At 47.4% G+C, this 22,151-nt stretch overlaps 1 protein-coding gene across 1 annotated transcript in view; it reads right to left on the bottom strand.

The window, feature by feature from the left end:
• LOC143783207 (protein-cysteine N-palmitoyltransferase HHAT-like protein) overlaps positions 1-22,151 on the bottom strand; it is a 55,332-nt gene that overhangs the window by 3,157 nt on the left and 30,024 nt on the right. Inside the window, exons 9-10 of the mRNA XM_077271626.1 lie at positions 9,318-9,519; positions 1,446-1,587 (exon numbers count right to left, since the gene is read on the bottom strand). Coding sequence (XP_077127741.1) covers positions 1,446-1,587; positions 9,318-9,519 — 344 coding nt within the window. The remainder of the gene's footprint in view (positions 1-1,445; positions 1,588-9,317; positions 9,520-22,151) is intronic.

Raw genomic sequence — 22,151 nt, 5'->3', positions numbered from 1 at the left:
ATAAAGCTGAATGTGTGTATGTATGTATGTATGTCCGGGATTGGCATCTGAACCGTCGCAGCTACAGCCACAAAATTTTGCACAGTCACACGTCTGGACCCCGAGAGCGTCATAAGCTATGTTGTGAGGTGAAATTTTAACCCCGCGCTTTCCAATTCACCAAACAATTTTGCCCCTATCTACATAATGGGGAAAAAGTGAAAGGAAAAGTGTTGGAGGCAAATTAACAGCTGCCAGATGTGAACAAGGGGGACTTAAAGAGTGAGAGCGATGGCGCCAAAGAGTATATACTGTACAGTTGCTAAGGTGGGGCCCCAACATGGGATAATCACCACACCACCACGGGGATATGAACACACACAAAATGCGCCACACACTACCACGTGCTCGAACACATATACCACCCTCAGCGCACATTTCCCCACACATACACCAACCTCGCCACATAAAAGTAGAAACACAAAAGTCGCCGCTCAAAACTCGCCACGCGCAAAACTCTCCACATGCAAAACTCGCCACACGTGCAAAACTCACCTCATGGAAAACTCGCCACACGCAAAACTTGCACACGCAGAAAAATTGCCACACGCAGAAAAATTGCCACATGCACAAAAGTTGCAACACATGCAAAAGTTGCCTCACACAAAACTTGCACATACTCAAAACGCACCACACATAAAACTCGCCACGCGCAAAACTCGCCATGCACAAATCTTGCTGCACACAACTTGCTACACTAACCTGTCACATGCAACTCGACACACAAAATGTTGCTACACGCATGTCGCCACACAAAACTCATCTCACAAAAGTCGCTACATGCATGTCGCCACACGCAACTCAACACACACAACTTGACACATGAAACTCGCCCTAAAACACACACAAGTCTGGTATTGTCCTTCAAAAATAAAAATCTGATTAATAAGCAGACAAACTACAACAGCAACAAATGTACCATATAGGAATCCGGCAGCTGTCAGTCACATGACCTGTCTATTATGTGTATGTGTGAGCTAATATATACTGCCAGGGGGAGGGCTTCCTGTTGGCTGGGGATTTATCAGGCTGCCAATAGCAACCAATCACAGCTCAGCTTCTATTTTGCTACAGTTAATTAATCTGAGCTCTGATTGGTTAATATAGGCAACAAAGACATTCTCAGTATAACAAAGCTAATATATGTTGTGAAATGCTTCTATTAGCTTAGTTTTTGCCTTTTAATAATTACATTTCTATCTATTTGTTTTGTGGTTTTTGTGTGCAGAATAAATTTTTGTTATCACATTCTATTTTGCTAACAGCAGTCATTAACCCCGGCGAAGCCGGGTAGTACAGCTAGTTCTAAATATAACACAGATGATATTTCCTCCTGGCAAGGGCCGGACTTACAGTGACCAACTGCCATATATACAGCCGGTATCATATATTCACCCGTCACTCACCTGTGATCAGAATCCTCTTGGCAACCAGCAGAGCGAAATCCAGACTGTTCAGGGCTAAGATGTTGTACAATATAATAGCCCAGAAGTTGGCCGCCCCAAAAAAGCCTCGGATTCTCCGAGACATCGACTCCGGCAGCTTCGCCTAATAGGAAAAAGGACATAATATAAGTCACCGGAAATTACCGTCAGTAACAAAGTTCTAGATCTCCAAAGTGTCTCACATCAACTGCTGATATTACTTGTCACCACCTCGCGGTCCGGGGCACCTACTTTCTCTTCCCCGCCTGTTCTTACCTCCTCCGGTTCTGTCCTGAGCCAGCAGGGTCACGCTCCGGTCATCCGCCGGCGCTCCGGGGCCCATCCCTGCAGACATGCTGCCCGGGTCCTTGCTCCCATGTCTGCTGCACTTCCTCGTTCCTCTCCCTCTCCTAGGGAGTGCATAGGGGGCGGGCAGGCCAGCTCTCTGGCTTCTTAAACGGCCAGCCCGTTCCTACTCACTGCCCCTCCTCCCGGCCTATCACCTGCAGGCTGGAGGGATAAAAGGATCTCAGTCACTCCTGGACTCCGCCTGGGCAACTTCTATTATCCTGAAGTTGCTGCTCCAGGTCTTGTCCTGCTATGCTTACCAATCCAGTTTGCCTGCCTTACTCTGTGTTCCTTTTTCCCCTAGGATCGTGTCTGGCCTTCTCGGCATCCTGTGTCCTGGATCCTGGACGGTTCCCTGCAGTCTTCAGCCTGCTTCCTAGTTCCACGTTCTGCCCTGTCTTTTCAGTTCATCCCAGCCTCCTAGGTCGGTTTAACACAGGTGTCTGCTTCATCGGACCCTCTATTGGTGGTCAAGGGGAAATCCCTGTATAGGGGTCACTCCAAGCCTTGGACTCCTTAGAGGCACCCTGGTGTTGTGGTCATGTGGCCCTCCTTTGGGGAGTCTCCCCTAGTATTTGTATTACTTTACAATAAAGCTTTTAACCTGCTTTCTTGGTCTGGCTCTCCCTTCCTGGTATCAGCAACCGCTGTATTTGCGGTCCAGAGGGTCCACCCGATAGACCCATCTGTAGGGCGTGACAGATTTTGCCCAGGCCATGGACCCCGCTGATGCCAGGTTCGATGCTCAGAGGGAGCTTGCTAGTCTCCGCCAGAGCCAGGAACAGGTTGTTGTGTTCATGCGGACCCTTGAGGCCTGTCTAGGTTCCCCTCAGGGGGTGGATGCATCTTACTCCTCTCATCTTGCAGATCTACATCAAGAGCTGGATCAACAAGGACGGATACAGACCCAGATGCTGGAGTACATGACGTCTGTGGACGAGCGGCTCTCGAATCTGCAGCGGTCTCCTCCTGCCCCGGTTGCTGCACCCGTGTTGGATCCCGTTGCCGTAGGAGGCGTCTTCTCTTCCCCTCGTCTCTGCAAACCCACCAGGTACTCTGCGGATCCAAAAATGTGCAGGGGTTTCATCAACCAATGTCAGCTGCATTTCAGGCTTCTCCCTCATCAATAGATGTGGCGAAAGTGGCCTTTCTGGCATCACACCTGGAGGGCGAGGCCTTGGCCTGGTTCAACCCACTACTGGAGAGAGAGGACCCCATTGTATCTGATCTGCGGTCCTTCTTGGACACCTTCCGGAAGATCTTTGATGAGCCAGGTCGAGTGGCTTCGGCCACGGAGGAGTTGTTCAGCTTACAGCAAGGTACTCTCTCGGTTGGCCAATACGCCATACAGTTTCGCACTTTGGCTTCGGAGCTTCGCTGGTCTGACGAGCCCCTGATCGGTGTCTTCCGGAGAGGGTTATCCAGTCGCCTGAAGGACGAGCTTGCCGTACGAGACCTCCCCGATACCCTGGACGAATACATCTCCCTTGCCGTCCGGATGGACCGCCGCCTACAAGAACGCACCAAGGAGAGAGCCCAGGAGAGAAGACCACCTCGATTGGCACCCTCTTTTCAGAGGCCCCTGTTACCAGGTAACGCCTCGTCTGCCGAAGCACCCGAACCCATGGAGGTGGATCGTCTCCGGCTGAGTCCCCGGGAGCGTGAGGAGAGAGTCGCCCGGAGGTTGTGTCTCTATTGTGGTGGCTCCAACCACTTCCGCCGGCAATGTCCCAGAAGACCGGAAAACTCCTCCACCTAGGACAGGTAAGAGAGGCCATCCTAGGTGAGAGTGATACCTCTCTACCATTAACTGTTTCCATACAGGTGAAAATTGGTGACAGGCGGTTCTCAGAGTTGGCGTATTTGGACTCGGGATCTGCAGGTAACTTTATTCAGCGAGACATGGCTCTCCGCCTCGGCATCCCTATACACCCCCTGCAGCATCCCCGCACCATCACCTCCGTTGATGGGAGACCCCTACAAGACTCCGTTGAGGGCATTACCAGTGAGGTGGAGATTCAGATCGGAGCTCTCCATACAGAGAGGATTGCCTTTCTCGTGCTACCCACTCTCTCCCCACCTTTCTTGCTCGGTCTGCCATGGCTGCGTATGCATGAGCCAGTCATAGACTGGCGAAGTGGGGAGATCCAGCGTTGGGGTTCGGCCTGCCATAGCCATTGCCTGCTGTCCGTCCGGCCTATCCGTTTGCCTCCCTCACCTACGTCCTTGCCTGGACTTCCGGAGGCCTACTGGGCATATGCAGACGTCTTCGATAAACGAGAAGCAGAGGTCTTGCCCCCGCACAGGCCTTATGATTGTCCCATCGATTTGGTTCCAGGTGCCTCTTTTCCTACAGGACGAATCTACCCACTGTCCCCTGCTGAGACTCAGGCGATGTCAGAATACGTCACAGACAGCTTGGCCCGGGGATTCATCCAGAGGTCCTCATCCCCTGTCGGAGCCGGGTTCTTCTACGTGAAAAAGAAGGACGGGTCTTTGCGTCCTTGCATTGACTACCGTGGATTAAACGCCATCACGGTAAAGAATAAGTACCCTCTGCCTCTTATTGCAGAACTCTTCGATCGGCTCCGGGGAGCCCGGTTGTTCACCAAGCTGGACCTGCGAGGGGCTTACAACCTTGTCCGCATCCGGGCCGGTGACGAGTGGAAAACCGCCTTCAACACCCGTGATGGTCACTTCGAATACCGGGTGATGCCCTTCGGACTGTGCAATGCACCAGCCGTTTTCCAGGAGTTCGTGAACGACGTCTTCCGTGACTTGCTGTATGTATGTGTTGTGGTATACCTAGATGACATCTTGGTTTTCTCCCCAGACCTACCCACACACAGAAGAGACGTCCGACGAGTTCTCCTTCGATTACGGGAGAACCGCTTGTACGCCAAGTATGAGAAATGCCTCTTCGAGCGGTCTTCTCTGCCGTTCCTTGGATACATCGTCTCTGACTCTGGGCTGGAGATGGATCCTGATAAAGTGTCGGCCATCATGAACTGGCCTCGGCCAGTCGGGATCAAAGCCATCCAGCGCTTCTTGGGATTCGCCAACTACTACCGGCAGTTTATCCCGCACTTCTCGGATCTGGTCAAGCCCCTCACTGCACTCACACCCAAGGGAACACCTGCTAATGGATGGGCTCCAGAGGCTGAGTGCTCCTTCCAGGCACTCAAACGGGCCTTCTCCTCCGCACCAGCCCTGCACAGGCCCGTCTCTGAGAAGCAGTTCTTTCTGGAGGTGGACGCATCCTCCACAGGTGCCGGGGCCGTCCTCACGCAGAGAGCCGCCTCCGGATGTAAGGTCTCTTGCGGCTTCTTTTCGAAGGCCTTTTCCTCCTGTGAGCGGAATTACTCCATTGGTGACCGTGAGTTGCTTGCCATCAAAATGGCCTTGGAGGAGTGGCGTTACCTCCTAGAGGGAGCAGTGCACCCGGTGGTGATCTACACTGACCACAAGAACTTGGCCTATCTCCACTCTGCCCAGAGGCTCAATCCTCGCCAGGCCCGTTGGTCTTTATTCTTTGCTCGGTTTGATTACCGTCTTCATTTTCGTCCCGCAGATAAGAATGTCAAGGCTGACGCCCTCTCCCGCTCTTTTCTTACCGACGATCATGAGGAGGAACCTCGTCCCATCATCGATCCATCCAAGGTGATCATGGTTGCACCGCTCCGACTGTCGCAGGTACCCCCAGGGAAGACGCTGGTGCCTGAACCTAATCGAGAACGCATCCTCCGCTGGGGACATTCCTCCTTACTAGCTGGGCACGCGGGTCTGACTAAGACCCTACAGTTGATCGGCCGGTACTACTGGTGGCCTGGGATGCGTCAAGAGGTGACAGACTACGTCTCTGCCTGTTCTTCCTGTGCCTGCAACAAGACCCCCAAACGGCTTCCCGCCGGTCAACTCTTGCCCTTGCCTGTACCATCAAAACCATGGCAACACATTGCGATGGACTTCATCACGGATCTTCCTGCATCCTCCGGGAATACTGTCATCTGGGTCGTGGTGGACAGATTTTCCAAGATGGGTCACTTCGTTTCTCTGCCTGGTCTTCCTTCGGCACCCAAGCTGGCCGAGCTGTTTGTTCTACATATCCTCCGGTTGCATGGGTTACCCTCCAACATTGTTTCCGATAGGGGAGTTCAATTCGTGTCCCGATTCTGGCGGTCTCTCTGCAGGAAACTCGATATTACCTTGGACTTCTCTTCGGCTTATCATCCACAGACTAACGGACAGGTGGAACGGGTAAACCAGGTGTTGGCAGGTTATCTACGGCACTTTGTCAACGCACACCACGACAACTGGACGTCCCTACTGCCTTGGGCGGAGTTCTCGTACAATAATCATGTTGGTGAGTCTTCACGTAACACTCCATTCTTTATTGTATATGGGCAGCACCCGAGGATCCCGACCCCCTTGGACATCGCTACTACCAATCCTGCAGCAGAGGCCGTGGCTCGTGACTTCGCCGACATCTGGAACAAGACTCGTGTAGCTCTTGAGAAAGCATCCCAGCGTATGAAGAACCATGCCGACAAAAGAAGACTTGATGCCCAGATGTTTCAACCGGGTGACAAGGTATGGTTATCAGCCAAGTACGTCCGCCTTAAGGTGCCCTCCTTCAAGCTCGGACCTCGGTACATCGGACCGTTCGAGGTGTCCCAGAGACTCAACGATGTGTGCTATCAGCTACGACTGCCTCCTTCTCTGCGAATACATAATTCTTTCCACCGTTCCCTCCTCAAGCCTGTGATCCTCAACCGCTTCTCCCAGGATCCGGGAGAGCGTCCTCCTCCTATATCGGCCAATGACGAGTATGAGGTCAGTGCCATTCTGGACGTGAAGAAGAGAGGGCGTGCCACATGGTACCTAGTCGACTGGAAGGGGTTTGGTCCTGAGGAGAGGTCCTGGGAACCGGAGGGCAACATCCATGCTCCTCGTCTCCTACGTCGGTTCCTTGCCAGTCGCCGCCCGGGGGGGCCTGGAGGGGGGGGTACTGTCACCACCTCGTGGTCCGGGGCACCTACTTTCTCTTCCCCGCCTGTTCTTACCTCCTCCGGTTCTGTCCTGAGCCAGCAGGGTCACGCTCCGGTCATCCGCCGGCGCTCCGGGGCCCATCCCTGCAGACATGCTGCCCGGGTCCTTGCTCCCATGTCTGCTGCACTTCCTCGTTCCTCTCCCTCTCCTAGGGAGTGCATAGGGGGCGGGCAGGCCAGCTCTCTGGCTTCTTAAACGGCCAGCCCGTTCCTACTCACTGCCCCTCCTCCCGGCCTATCACCTGCAGGCTGGAGGGATAAAAGGATCTCAGTCACTCCTGGACTCCGCCTGGGCAACTTCTATTATCCTGAAGTTGCTGCTCCAGGTCTTGTCCTGCTATGCTTACCAATCCAGTTTGCCTGCCTTACTCTGTGTTCCTTTTTCCCCTAGGATCGTGTCTGGCCTTCTCGGCATCCTGTGTCCTGGATCCTGGACGGTTCCCTGCAGTCTTCAGCCTGCTTCCTAGTTCCACGTTCTGCCCTGTCTTTTCAGTTCATCCCAGCCTCCTAGGTCGGTTTAACACAGGTGTCTGCTTCATCGGACCCTCTATTGGTGGTCAAGGGGAAATCCCTGTATAGGGGTCACTCCAAGCCTTGGACTCCTTAGAGGCACCCTGGTGTTGTGGTCCTGTGGCCCTCCTTTGGGGAGTCTCCCCTAGTATTTGTATTACTTTACAATAAAGCTTTTAACCTGCTTTCTTGGTCTGGCTCTCCCTTCCTGGTATCAGCAACCGCTGTATTTGCGGTCCAGAGGGTCCACCCGATAGACCCATCTGTAGGGCGTGACATTACTGTGTAATGTAAGACAAATACAGAGATGGAAACTGTCAATAAGCAGGATTATAACAGTTATATCCTTGTACATAGGAGCAGTATTATAGTAGTTATATTCTTGTACATAGGGAGCAGTATTATAGTAGTTATATCCTTGTACATAGGAGCAGTATTATAGTAGTTATATTCTTGTACATAGGGGCAGTATTATAGTAGTAATATTCTTGTACATAGGGGGCAGTATTATAGTAGTTATATTCTTGTACATAGGAGCAGTATTATAGTAGTTATATTCTTGTACATAGGTGCAGTATTATAGTAGTTATATTCTTGTACATAGGAGCAGTATGATAGTAGTTATATTCTTGTACATAAGGGCAGTATTATAGTAGTTATATTCTTGTACGTAGGGGCAGTATTATAGTAGTTATATTCTTGTACATAGAAGCAGTATTATAGTAGTTATATTCTTGTACATAGGAGAAGTATAGTAGTTATATTCCTGTATATAGGGGCAGTATTATAGTAGTTATATTCTTGTACATAGGGAGCAGTATTATAGTAGTTATATTCTTGTACATAGGAGCAGTATTATAGTAGTTATATTCATGTACATAGGAGAAGTATAGTAGTTATATTCCTGTATATAGGGGCAGTATTATAGTAGTTATATTCTTGTTCATAGGGGCAGTATTATAGTAGTTATATTCTTGTACATGGGAGAAGTATTGTAGTTATATTCCTGTATATAGGGGCAGTATTATAGTAGTTATATTCTTGTACACAGGGGTAGTAATATAGTAGTTATATTCTTGTACATAGAAGTATTATAGTAGTTATATTCTTGTACATAGGATCAGTATTATAGTAGTTATATTCTTGTACATGGGAGAAGTATTGTAGTTATATTCCTGTATATAGGGGCAGTATTATAGTAGTTATATTCTTGTACACAGGGGTAGTATTATAGTAGTTATATTCTTGTACATAGGGGCAGTATTATAGTAGTTATATTCTTGTTCATAGGGGCAATATTATATTAGTTATATTCTTGTACATAGGGGCAGTATTATAGTAGTTATATTCTTGTACACAGGGGCAGTATTATAGTAGTTATATTCTTGTACATAGGAGCAGTATTATAGTAGTTAAATTCTTGTACATAGGGGCAGTATTATAGGAGTAATATTCTTGTACATAGGGGGAGTATTATAGCAGTTATATTCTTGTACATAGGGGCAGTATTATACTGTAGTATTTATATTCTTGTACACAGGGGCAGTATTATAGTAGTTATATTCTTGTACACAGGGGCAGTATTATAGTAGTTATATTCTTGTACATAGGAGCAGTATTATAGTAGTTATAGTCTTGTATATAGGGGCAGTATTATAGTAGTTATATTCTTGTACATAGGGGCAGTATTATAGTAGTTATATTCTTATACATAGGAGCAGTATTATAGTAGTTATATTCTTGTACATAGGAGCAGTATTATAGTAGTTATATTCCTGTACATAAGGGCAGTATTATAGTAGTTACAGTATATTCTTGAACATAGGGGCAGTATTATAGGAGTAATATTCTTGTACATAGGGGGGAGTATTATAGCAGTTATATTCTTGTACATAGGGGCAGTATTGTTTCAGTGTAATTATATGGCAGTATCATAGTAATAAATTACCTCTATGCTGGCAAATGGTTGCAGCTCGAAAAACTTCTGTACCCAAAGCTCAAAATTCAGACCAAAGCAGTTGCAGACAGACCAGATATAGACGATTTCACATGGGCCAAGCCACAGAGTAGTGACTATGAATGTGGCAATAGTGGCCACCAGTTCTTTCTTTATATTATCATGATTCTCGCCAAGGTAGTCGTAGACATATCTGTGTAGAAGAAGACAGTGTATGAACAATGTACCGCTCATATACATAATCCTTCTATAACCTGTAATGGAGATTCTTATGTTTTCTTTTCTCATTTTTTTCTGGGATAAATGAGAATTTCTGTGTTTATTTAGAGGGTCTATAGTCTGCATGTATCTGCATGTGCAGCACTAGTTAAAAGTTTGGACACCCCCGTTCCTATGATGCTTTTCCTTGTTCTTATTGGAATGTGCACATTGTAGATTCAGACTGAAAGCGGCAAATCAGGAAGGAAGGAACAGATATGAGAACAAGGAGTAAAGAAACATATGCGACAAGCCAGACTAAGTGTTAATCTTCAGAGTACACCTCCTAGTACTTTGATGGCGGCTTTATGTCATCTTTGGGCTCTCTCCACAGCTTCATCAGGTCGTCACCTGGAAAGGCGCCATCAGTCGTGAAGGAGTTCCCAGCACAGGACAAGTAGAAACCATCCGATCATCTTTTCTGCGTTTTACAAAGACATAACGGTTGATGCAAAAAATCTCAAACGTTGACTCATCAGAGCACAGAACAGATTCCACTGATCTGATGTCCAGTCCTCGGTCTATACAAGCCTCCTCTTGTTTGTGGTCCTCAGTAATGGCTTCATTGCAGCAATTTGACCATGAAGGACACTCCTTGTAGTCTTCTCTAGACACTTGATGTTGAGATATGTTTTGTACTTGATGTCTGTACGTTAGTTTTGAGGGCAGTTATCTGCGGTGCTGTCAATTTACAGTTTCTGAAGCTGGAATCTCTGATGAACTTATCCTCTGCAGCAGAGGTATTTCTAGATCTTTCCTTCATGGAACAGGCTAACAGACATTTTCATCAGAGTGACTGATTGTTTTCACGACAGCACATAAGGATAATTTTAAGGTTGTAGGAATTTTCCGTAATGTCTAATGTCTTACAGTAATGATGGACGGTCACTTTTCTGTGCTTGCTTGAGTGGTTCTCACCGTATTCTGCCTTAGGACAGTTGTAGTATAGAGCTCAGCACTGTATAGCTCTGTGCACCAACACTGCCTCTGCAAAACACACATGATGCTTGCAAACACTTTCTGAAGACTGGTGATTCCACAAATTAGGTCTTGATGAGGCGACCTGTCCATTGGCTGCTGAAGGACACATATACCAGGAGGGAACCCAGGATGGAAGAACAGGATGGGGGACAAATATACCAGGATGGGAGTCATATATACCAGGATGGGAGACATATATACCAGGATGGGGGACATATATACCAGGATGAGGGACATACCAGGATGGGAAACAGATATACCAGGATGGGAAACAGATATACCAGGATGGGGACATATATACCAGGATGAGGGACATACCAGGATGGGGGACATATATACCAGGATGGCAGACAGATATACCAGGATGAGGGACATATATACCAGGATGGCGGACAGATATGCCACGGCAGGGGAAAGATATCAGATTATGGGACATATATACCAGGAAGGATCTCCGGATGGGAGACAAATATACCAGGATGGGGAACATGTATACCAGGATGGGGACATATATACCAGGATAGGAGACATATATACCAGAATGGGAGACATATATACCAGGAAGGGGACATATATACCAGGATGGGAGACAGATATACCAGGATGGGAAACATATACCAGGATGGGGACATATATACCAGGATGGGGGACATATATACCAGGATGGCAGACAGATATACCAGGATGAGGGACATATATACCAGGATGGCGGACAAATATGCCACGGCAGGGGAAAGATATCAGAATATGGGACATATATACCAGGAAGGATCTCCGGATGGGAGACAAATATACCAGGATGGGGGACATGTATACCAGGATGGGGACATATATACCAGGATAGGAGACATATATACCAGCATGGGAGACATATATACCAGGATGGGGACATATATACCAGGATGGGGACATATATACCAGGATGGGGGACATATATACCAGGATGGGAGACATATGCCAGGATGGGGGACATATATGCCAGGATGGGAGACGTATATACCAGGATGGGGGATGTATATACCAGGATGGGAGACATATATACCAGGATGGGGGACATATATACCAGGATGGGAGATATAAACCAGGATGGGGGACAGATATACCAGGATGGCAGACAGATATACCAGGATAAGGGACATACTTCCAACAGGTATGTTCATCCACCCAGCTCTGCTGCTATGAAGTGCACATAGTACATCACCCAGCTTTGCACATAGACTTCCCCCTGCTCCTTGCTTTCATATGGTATGCCTTTCAGCTAACCCCAACTTACCCTGTGATATTTATGACCTTGTTTACTTAGTCTTGATTGTATGCATCTGGTCCACCCTTAATTCTCTGACCAAGATGAGCAGAGACCACTCCTCTCTGCTCCACACCTGAACGCACTTAGCTTTCCATATATTGCATAGCACAAGTCTGCATGACTTTAGTCTGCAGTGTGATCCTAGAAGTGTGGATTACATTAGAATTAAAACCTGAATTGAACCTGAAGGTAACTGGCCAGTCACTGCAAACAATGTTTCTGTTTCTTGTCACTTTTACCCCTATCATCTTTCACTTTCTGCTACCTCCCCCAATCCCCACACCAAGTAAGGAACTGTTCATCTCCTCTTCAATCCTCCCCATTCATCTCACCTCCTCCTCAGAACTGGTCCTTAATATACAATCCTCTGTCTCAAAGCACAGGCAGCCCCCTCATGCCCTCTCCTGCTCCCACCTGCTAACACTATCTCTGCTCCTTCTCACTGCTGGTGATATCTCTCCAAATCCTGGTCCTCCTCACCATATTCCCACAGTCATTTCTACCTCCCACCCACGCTCCATCACAAACTTCCGTAACCTCTCTAACCTTATACCCATTCACCCAGCCCCCGCTTCCCCAGTCCCACTAACAGGAGCTCTGTGGAACGCTCGCTCTGTCTGTAACAAGCTTTCCTACATCCATGATCTTTTTGTTACTACCAAACTTTCCTTCCTCGCCATCACCAAAACCTGGCTCACCCCTTCTGACACAGCCTCCCCTGCTGCACTCTCTTACGGTGGCTTTCACCTTTCTCACACACCCCGCCCCAGCAGCAAGCATGGCGGAGGAGTTGGTTTTCTCCTGTCAGATAACTGCTCCTTCACCCCAATCCCACTGCCACCCTCTGTTACCCTCCCTTCCTTTGAGGTGCACTCTGTGCGCATCTACTCCCCCTCCAACCTCCAACTGGCTGCCATTTACCGCCCCCCAGGGCCAGCCACCACCTTCTTTGACCACTTCACCACCTGGCTACTTCATTTCCTTTCTGCGGACATCCCCACTATCATCATGGGCGATTTCAACATCCCCATTGACACTTCCCTCTCAGCTGCCACTAAACTTCTATCTCTCACTTCCTCCTTTGGCCTCACTCAATGGTCTTCTGCAGCCACTCACAAAGATGGTCACACACTAGACCTCATCTTCACCCGCCTCTGCTCCCTATCTAACCTCTCTAACTCACCTCTTCCTCTCTCTGACCACACCCTTCCCATATTTTCATCTCTCTCCACTCCATGTTTACAATCCCCACCCCACAAACTTTCACACCCTCGCAGAAATCTTAAACATCTTGACCTACATTCATTCTCTGAATCCCTCCTCCCTCTCACAGACATAAGTTCCATACACAATGCGGATGATGCTGCCGCTCTATATAACACCACAATAGCTGTAGCTTTGGAATCTGCTGCCCCACTTACACATACCAAAGCTCACAAAATCAACAGACAGCCCTGGCACACCAGCCTGACCAAAGAACTGAGGCGAGCTTCCAGGGCTGCTGAGCGCAGATGGAAAAGATCCCACTCCAACGACCACTTCATCGCATTCAAACAGTCCCTCACTACTTTCAAGACCACACTCGCCACAGCTAAACAAACCTACTTCTCATCTCTCATATCCTCCCTGTCTCACAACCCTAAACAGTTATTCAACACCTTCAATTCTCTCCTCCGTCCCCCAGCACCTCCTCCCTCCCCACTCATCTCAGCTGAAGACTTTGCCTCATTTTTCAAGCAGAAGATTGATAACATCAGAGACAGTTTTGGTCAACAAGCCCCAGAGCCCTTCCTCCCGACTTCCCTGCCCTCCACCTCCAAAACCAACTTCTCCACCATTACAGAAGATCAACTCTCCACTCTACTCTCAAGATCGCATCTCACCACCTGTGCACTTGACCTGCTCCCATCCCACCTCATCCCAAACCTCACCACAGTCTTCATCCCAACCCTAACCCATCTCTTCAACCTATCACTAACAACTGGTGTTTTCCCCTCAAGCTTTAAACATGCCTCCATCACACCTATCCTCAAAAAGCCCTCTCTTGACCCATCCTCTGTATCTAGCTATCGCCCTATATCACTTCTCCCCTATGCCTCCAAACTACTGGAACAACACATCTACCTTGAACTGTCCTCCCATCTCTCTTCTTGCTCCCTCTTTGGCTGCTTGCAATCTAGCTTCCGGTCACACCATTCCACTGAAACTGCCCTAACTATGGTCACCAACGATCTCTTAACCGCCAAGAGCAAGCGACACTATTCTGTTCTCCTCCTCCTCGACCTGTCCTCTGCCTTTGACACAGTGAACCATTCCCTATTATTACAGACCCTCTCATCCCTTGGCATCACAGACTTGGTCCTATCCTGGATCTCATCATACCTAACAGACCGGACATTCAGCGTCTCCCACTCACACACCACCTCCTCACCTCGCCCCCTATCTGTCGGAGTCCCACAAGGTTCAGTCCTTGGGCCCCTGCTCTTCTCCATTTACACCTTTGGCCTGGGACAGCTCATAGAATCTCATGGCTTTCAGTATCACCTCTATGCTGATGACACACAGATCTACATCTCTGGACCAGATATCACCTCCCTACTAACCAGAATCCCTCAGTGTCTGTCCACTATTTCATCCTTCTTCTCCGCTAGATTTCTGAAACTTAACATGGACAAAACAGAATTCATCATCTTTCCCCATCTCACGCGACCCCCCCCAACGAACCTATCCATTACAGTAAATGGCTGCCCACTCTCCCCAGTCCCACAAGCTCGCTGTCTCGGGGTAATCCTTGACCCTGATCTCTCCTTCAAACCACATATCCAAGCCCTTTCCACTTCCTGCCGACTTCAACTCAAAAATATTTCACGAATCCGTTCATTCCTCAACCAAGAATCTGCAAAAACCCTAGTCCATGCCCTCATCATCTCTCGCCTTGACTACTGCAACCTCCTGCTCTGTGGCCTCCCCTCGAACACTCTCGCACCCCTCCAATCTATTCTAAACTCTGCTGCCCGACTAATCCACCTGTCCCCCCGCTATTCCCCGGCCTCTCCCCTCTGTCAATCCCTTCACTGGCTCCCCATTGCCCAGAGACTCCAGTACAAAACCCTAACCATGACATACAAAGCCATCCACAACCTGTCTCCTCCATACATCTGTGACCTCGTCTCCCGGTACTTACCTACATGCAACCTCCGATCCTCACAAGATCTCCTTCTCTACTCCCCTCTTATCTCCTCTTCCCACAATCGCATACAAGATTTCTCTCGCGTATCCCCCCTACTCTGGAACCCTCTACCACAACACATCAGACTCTCGCCTACCATCGAAACCTTCAAAAAGAGCCTGAAGACCCACCTCTTCCGACAAGCCTACAACCTGCAGTAACCACCGATCAACCAAACCGCTGCATGACCAGCTCTATCCTCACCTACTGTATTCTCACCCATCCCTTGTAGATTGTGAGCCTTCGCGGGCAGGGTCCTCTCTCCTCCTGTACCAGTTATGACTTGTATTGTTTAAGATTATTGTACTTGTTTTTATTATGTATACCCCTCCTCACATGTAAAGCGCCATGGAATAAATGGCGCTATAAGAATAAATAATAATAATAAAAATACTGTACATACCAGGATGGGGCACAGATATGCCACGGCAGGGGAAAGATATCAGAATATAGGACATATATACCAGGAAGGATCTCCGGATGGGAGACAAATATACTAGGATGGGGGATATATACCAGGATAGGAGACATATATACCAGAATGGGGGACATATATACCAGGATGGGGGACATATATACCAGGATGGGAGATAGATATACCAGGATGGGGGACATATATACCAGGATGAGGAACATATACACCAGGGTGGGGGACATATATACCAGGATGGGGGACATACATACCAGATTGGGGGGATATATATACCAGGATGAGAGACATATATACCAGGATGGGGGACAAATATAATAGGATGGGGGAAATACATAACAGGATGGGGGATATATACCAGGATGGGAGACATATATACCAGGATGGGGGACATATATACCAGGACGGGGGACATATATACCAGGATAGGAGACATATGTACCAGGATGGGGGACATATATACCAGGATAGGAGACATATATACCAGGATGGGGGACATATATACCAGGATAGGAGACATATATACCAGAATGGGGGAAATAAATAACAGGATGGGGGACATATATACCAGGATGGGAGACATATATACCAGGATGGGGGACATATATACCAGGATAGGAAACATATATACCAGAATGGGGGACATATACACCAGGATGGAAGACATATATACCAGGATGGGGGACATATATATCAGGATGGGAGATATATATACCAGGATGAGGAACATATACACCAGGGTGGGGGACATATATACCAGGATGGGGGACATACATACCAGATTGGAGGGATATATATACCAGGATGAGAGACATATATACCAGGATGGGGGACAAATATAATAGGATGGGGGAAATACATAACAGGATGGGGGATATATACCAGGATGGGAGACATATATACCAGGATGGGGGACATATATACCAGGACGGGGGACATATATACCAGGATAGGAGACATATGTACCAGGATGGGGGACATATATACCAGGATAGGAGACATATATACCAGGATGGGGGACATATATACCAGGATAGGAGACATATATACCAGAATGGGGGAAATAAATAACAGGATGGGGGACAAATATACCAGGATGGGAGACATATATACCAGGATGGGAGACATATATACCAGAAGGGGAGACATATATACCAGGATGGGGGACATATATACCAGGATAGGAGACATATATACCAGGATGGGGGAAATAAATAACAGGATGGGAGACATATATACCAGGATGGGGGACATATGTACCAGGATGGGAGACATATATACCAGGATGGGGGACATATATACCAGGATGGGGGACATATATACCAGGATGGGAGACATATATACCAGGATGGGGGACATATATACCAGAAGGGGAGACATATATACCAGGATGGGGGACATATATACCAGGATGGGAGACATATATACCAGGATGGGAGACATATATACCAGGATGGGAGACATATATACCAGAAGGGGAGACATATATACCAGGATGGGGGAAATAAATAACAGGATGGGAGACATATATACCAGGATGGGGGACATATATACCAGGATGGGGGCATATATACCAGGATGGGGGACATATATACCAGGATGGGAGACATATATACCAGGATGGGGGACATATATACCAGAAGGGGAGACATATATACCAGGATGGGGGACATATATACCAGGATGGGAGACATATATACCAGGATGGGAGACATATATACCAGGATGGGGGACATATATACCAGAAGGGGAGACATATATACCAGAATGGGGGACATATATACCTATATACCACGATGGGGGACATTAGTACAGAATGGTGAACATTATGAAATAATGGGGGGCAACACTTATGCCTTCATAGGATTTAGAACAGTGCAAGGGCCCATAAATTTAGCTAACATGTGGAGGATGAACAGGTCCAATGGGCACTAGGGCCCATCAGATTCTAGTTATGCCACTGGGTCTGGGTTTAGAGGACCTGGTCTTAGATTTATATTGAAAAGGTATGGATTACATTAGGGACTATGTATTAGTTCGTATGTATGTACTACGGGAGTCTGGTCTCTGTATATGTTTATGGGTCTGTGTTAATTTTGCAGTGGGGATATATGCACTACTAAACTAATTGCCACCGGTTGGGATGTGACCTATATAAATAGGAGGGGCATAGAGTACAGTTGGGGCGTGTCCTATTTAAATAGGAGGGGCATAAAGTACAGTTGGGGTATGTCCTACATAAATAGGAGGGGCATAGAGTACAGTTGGGGCGTGTCCTATATAAATAGGAGGGGCATAGAGTACAGTTGGGGCATGTCCTATATAAATAGGAGGGGCATAGAGTACAGCTGGGGTGTGTCCTATATAAATAGGAGGGGCATAGAGTACAGTTGGGGCGTGTCCTATATAAATAGGAGGGGCATAGAGTACAGCTGGGGCATGTCCTATATAAATAGGAGGGGCACAGAGTACAGTTGGGGCGTGTCCTATATAAATAGGAGGGGCATAGAGCACATTTGGGGCGTGTCCTTCATAAATAGGAGGGGCATAGAGTACAGTTGGGATGTGTCCTATATAAATAGGAGGGGCATAGAGTACAGTTGGGGCGTGTCCTATATAAATAGGAGGGGCATAGAGTACAGTTGGGGCATGTCCTATATAAATAGGAGGGGCATAGAGTACAGCTGGGGTGTGTCCTATATAAATAGGAGGGGCATAGAGTACAGTTGGGGCGTGTCCTATTTAAATAGGAGGGGCATAAAGTACAGTTGGGTGTGTCCTATATAAATAGGAGGGGCATAGAGTACAGTTGGGGCGTGTCCTATATAAATAGGAGGGGCATAGAGTACAGTTGGGGTGTGTCCTATATAAATAGGAGGGGCATAGAGTACAGCTGGGGTGTGTCCTATATAAATAGGAGGGGCATAGAGTACAGTTGGGGCGTGTCCTATATAAATAGGAGGGGCATAGAGGACAGTTGGGCCGTGTCCTACATAAATAGGAGGGGCGTAGAGTACAGTTGGGGCGTGTCCTATATAAATAGGAGGGGCATAGAGTACAGTTGGGGCGTGTCCTATATAAATAGGAGGGGCATAGAGTACAGTTGGGGTGTGCCCTATATAAATAGGAGGGGCATAGAGTACAGTTGGGGCATGTCCTATATAAATAGGAGGGGCATAGAGTACAGTTGGGATGTGTCCTATATAAATAGGAGGGGCAGAGAGTATAGTTGGGATGTGTCCTATGTAAAGAGGAGGGGCATAGATTACAGTTGGGATGTGTCCTATATAAAGAGGAGGGGCAGAGAGTACAGTTGGGGTGTGTCCTACATAAATAGGAGGGGCATAGAGTACAGTTGGGGTATGTCCTATATAAATAGGAGGGGCATAGATTACAGTTGGGGTGTGTCCTTTATAAATAGGAGAGGCATAAAGTACAGTTGGGGCGTGTCCTATATAAATAGGAGGGGCATAGAGTACAGTTGGGACGTGTCCTATATAAATAGGAGGGGCGTAGAGTACAGTTGGGATGTGTCCTACATAAATAGGAGGGGCATAGAGTACAGTTGGGGTATGTCCTATATAAATAGGAGGGGCATAGATTACAGTTGGGGTGTGTCCTTTATAAATAGGAGGGGCATAGAGTACAGTTGGGGTGTGTCCTATATAAATAGGAGGGGCAGAGAGTACAGTTGGGATGTGTGCTATATAAATAGGAGGGGCAGAGAGTACAGTTGGGGTGTGTCCTACATAAATAGGAGGGGCATAGAGTACAGTTGGGGTATGTCCTATATAAATAGGAGGGGCATAGAGTACAGTTGGGGTGTGTCCTATATAAATAGGAGGGGCATAGAGTACAGTTGGGGCGTGTCCTTTATAAATAGGAGGGGCATAGAGTACAGTTGGGGTGTGTCCTATATAAATAGGAGGGGCATGGAGTACAGTTGGGTGTGTCCTTTATAAATAGGAGGGGTATAGAGTACAGTTGGGGCATTTCCTATATAAATAGGAGGGGCATAGATTACAGTTGGGGTGTGTCCTTTATAAATAGGAGGGGCATAGAGGACAGTTGGGATGTGTCCTATATAAATAGGAGGGGCATAGAGTACAGTTGGGGTGTGTCCTATATAAATAGGAGGGGCATAGAGGACAGTTGGGGCGTGTCCTATATAAATAGGAGGGGCATAGAGTACAGTTGGGGTGTGTTCTATATAAATAGGAGAGGCATAGAGTACAGTTGGGGTGTGTCCTATATAAATAGGAGGGGAATAGAGTACAATTGGGGCGTGTCCTATATAAATAGGAGGGGCATAGAGTACAATTGGGGCGTGTCCTATATAAATAGGAGGGGCATAGATTACAGTTGGGATGTGTCCTATATAAATAGGAGGGGCATAGATTACAGTTGGGATGTGTCCTATATAAATAGGAGGGGCATAGAGTACAGTTGGGATGTGTCCTATATAAATAGGAGGGGCATAGAGCACAGTTGGGGCGTGTCCTTCATAAATAGGAGGGGCATAGAGTACAGTTGGGATGTGTCCTATATAAATAGGAGGGGCATAGAGTACAGTTGGGGCGTGTCCTATATAAATAGGAGGGGCATAGAGTACAGTTGGGGCATGTCCTATATAAATAGGAGGGGCATAGAGTACAGCTGGGGTGTGTCCTATATAAATAGGAGGGGCATAGAGTACAGTTGGGGCGTGTCCTATTTAAATAGGAGGGGCATAAAGTACAGTTGGGTGTGTCCTATATAAATAGGAGGGGCATAGAGTACAGTTGGGGCGTGTCCTATATAAATAGGAGGGGCATAGAGTACAGTTGGGGTGTGTCCTATATAAATAGGAGGGGCATAGAGTACAGCTGGGGTGTGTCCTATATAAATAGGAGGGGCATAGAGTACAGTTGGGGCGTGTCCTATATAAATAGGAGGGGCATAGAGGACAGTTGGGCCGTGTCCTACATAAATAGGAGGGGCGTAGAGTACAGTTGGGGCGTGTCCTATATAAATAGGAGGGGCATAGAGTACAGTTGGGGCATGTCCTATATAAATAGGAGGGGCATAGAGTACAGTTGGGGTGTGCCCTATATAAATAGGAGGGGCATAGAGTACAGTTGGGGCATGTCCTATATAAATAGGAGGGGCATAGAGTACAGTTGGGATGTGTCCTATATAAATAGGAGGGGCAGAGAGTATAGTTGGGATGTGTCCTATGTAAAGAGGAGGGGCATAGATTACAGTTGGGATGTGTCCTATATAAAGAGGAGGGGCAGAGAGTACAGTTGGGGTGTGTCCTACATAAATAGGAGGGGCATAGAGTACAGTTGGGGTATGTCCTATATAAATAGGAGGGGCATAGATTACAGTTGGGGTGTGTCCTTTATAAATAGGAGAGGCATAAAGTACAGTTGGGGCGTGTCCTATATAAATAGGAGGGGCATAGAGTACAGTTGGGGCGTGTCCTATATAAATAGGAGGGGCGTAGAGTACAGTTGGGATGTGTCCTACATAAATAGGAGGGGCATAGAGTACAGTTGGGGTATGTCCTATATAAATAGGAGGGGCATAGATTACAGTTGGGGTGTGTCCTTTATAAATAGGAGGGGCATAGAGTACAGTTGGGGTGTGTCCTATATAAATAGGAGGGGCAGAGAGTACAGTTGGGATGTGTGCTATATAAATAGGAGGGGCAGAGAGTACAGTTGGGGTGTGTCCTACATAAATAGGAGGGGCATAGAGTACAGTTGGGGTATGTCCTATATAAATAGGAGGGGCATAGAGTACAGTTGGGGTGTGTCCTATATAAATAGGAGGGGCATAGAGTACAGTTGGGGCGTGTCCTTTATAAATAGGAGGGGCATAGAGTACAGTTGGGGTGTGTCCTATATAAATAGGAGGGGCATGGAGTACAGTTGGGTGTGTCCTTTATAAATAGGAGGGGTATAGAGTACAGTTGGGGCATTTCCTATATAAATAGGAGGGGCATAGATTACAGTTGGGGTGTGTCCTTTATAAATAGGAGGGGCATAGAGGACAGTTGGGATGTGTCCTATATAAATAGGAGGGGCATAGAGTACAGTTGGGGTGTGTCCTATATAAATAGGAGGGGCATAGAGGACAGTTGGGGCGTGTCCTATATAAATAGGAGGGGCATAGAGTACAGTTGGGGTGTGTTCTATATAAATAAGAGAGGCATAGAGTACAGTTGGGGTGTGTCCTATATAAATAGGAGGGGAATAGAGTACAATTGGGGCGTGTCCTATATAAATAGGAGGGGCATAGAGTACAATTGGGGCGTGTCCTATATAAATAGGAGGGGCATAGATTACAGTTGGGATGTGTCCTATATAAATAGGAGGGGCATAGATTACAGTTGGGATGTGTCCTATATAAATAGGAGGGGCATAGAGTACAGTTGGGATGTGTCCTATATAAATAGGAGGGGCATAGAGCACAGTTGGGGCGTGTCCTTCATAAATAGGAGGGGCATAGAGTACAGTTGGGATGTGTCCTATATAAATAGGAGGGGCATAGAGTACAGTTGGGATGTGTCCTATATAAATAGGAGGGGCATAGAGCACATTTGGGGCGTGTCCTTCATAAATAGGAGGGGCATAG

The sequence above is a fragment of the Ranitomeya variabilis genome, chromosome 6 (genome assembly GCF_051348905.1).
Source record: "Ranitomeya variabilis isolate aRanVar5 chromosome 6, aRanVar5.hap1, whole genome shotgun sequence".
Lineage (NCBI taxonomy): Eukaryota > Metazoa > Chordata > Amphibia > Anura > Dendrobatidae > Ranitomeya > Ranitomeya variabilis.
Note: the sequence above shows the minus strand (reverse complement) of the source record. Positions and strands in the feature narration are given on the sequence as shown.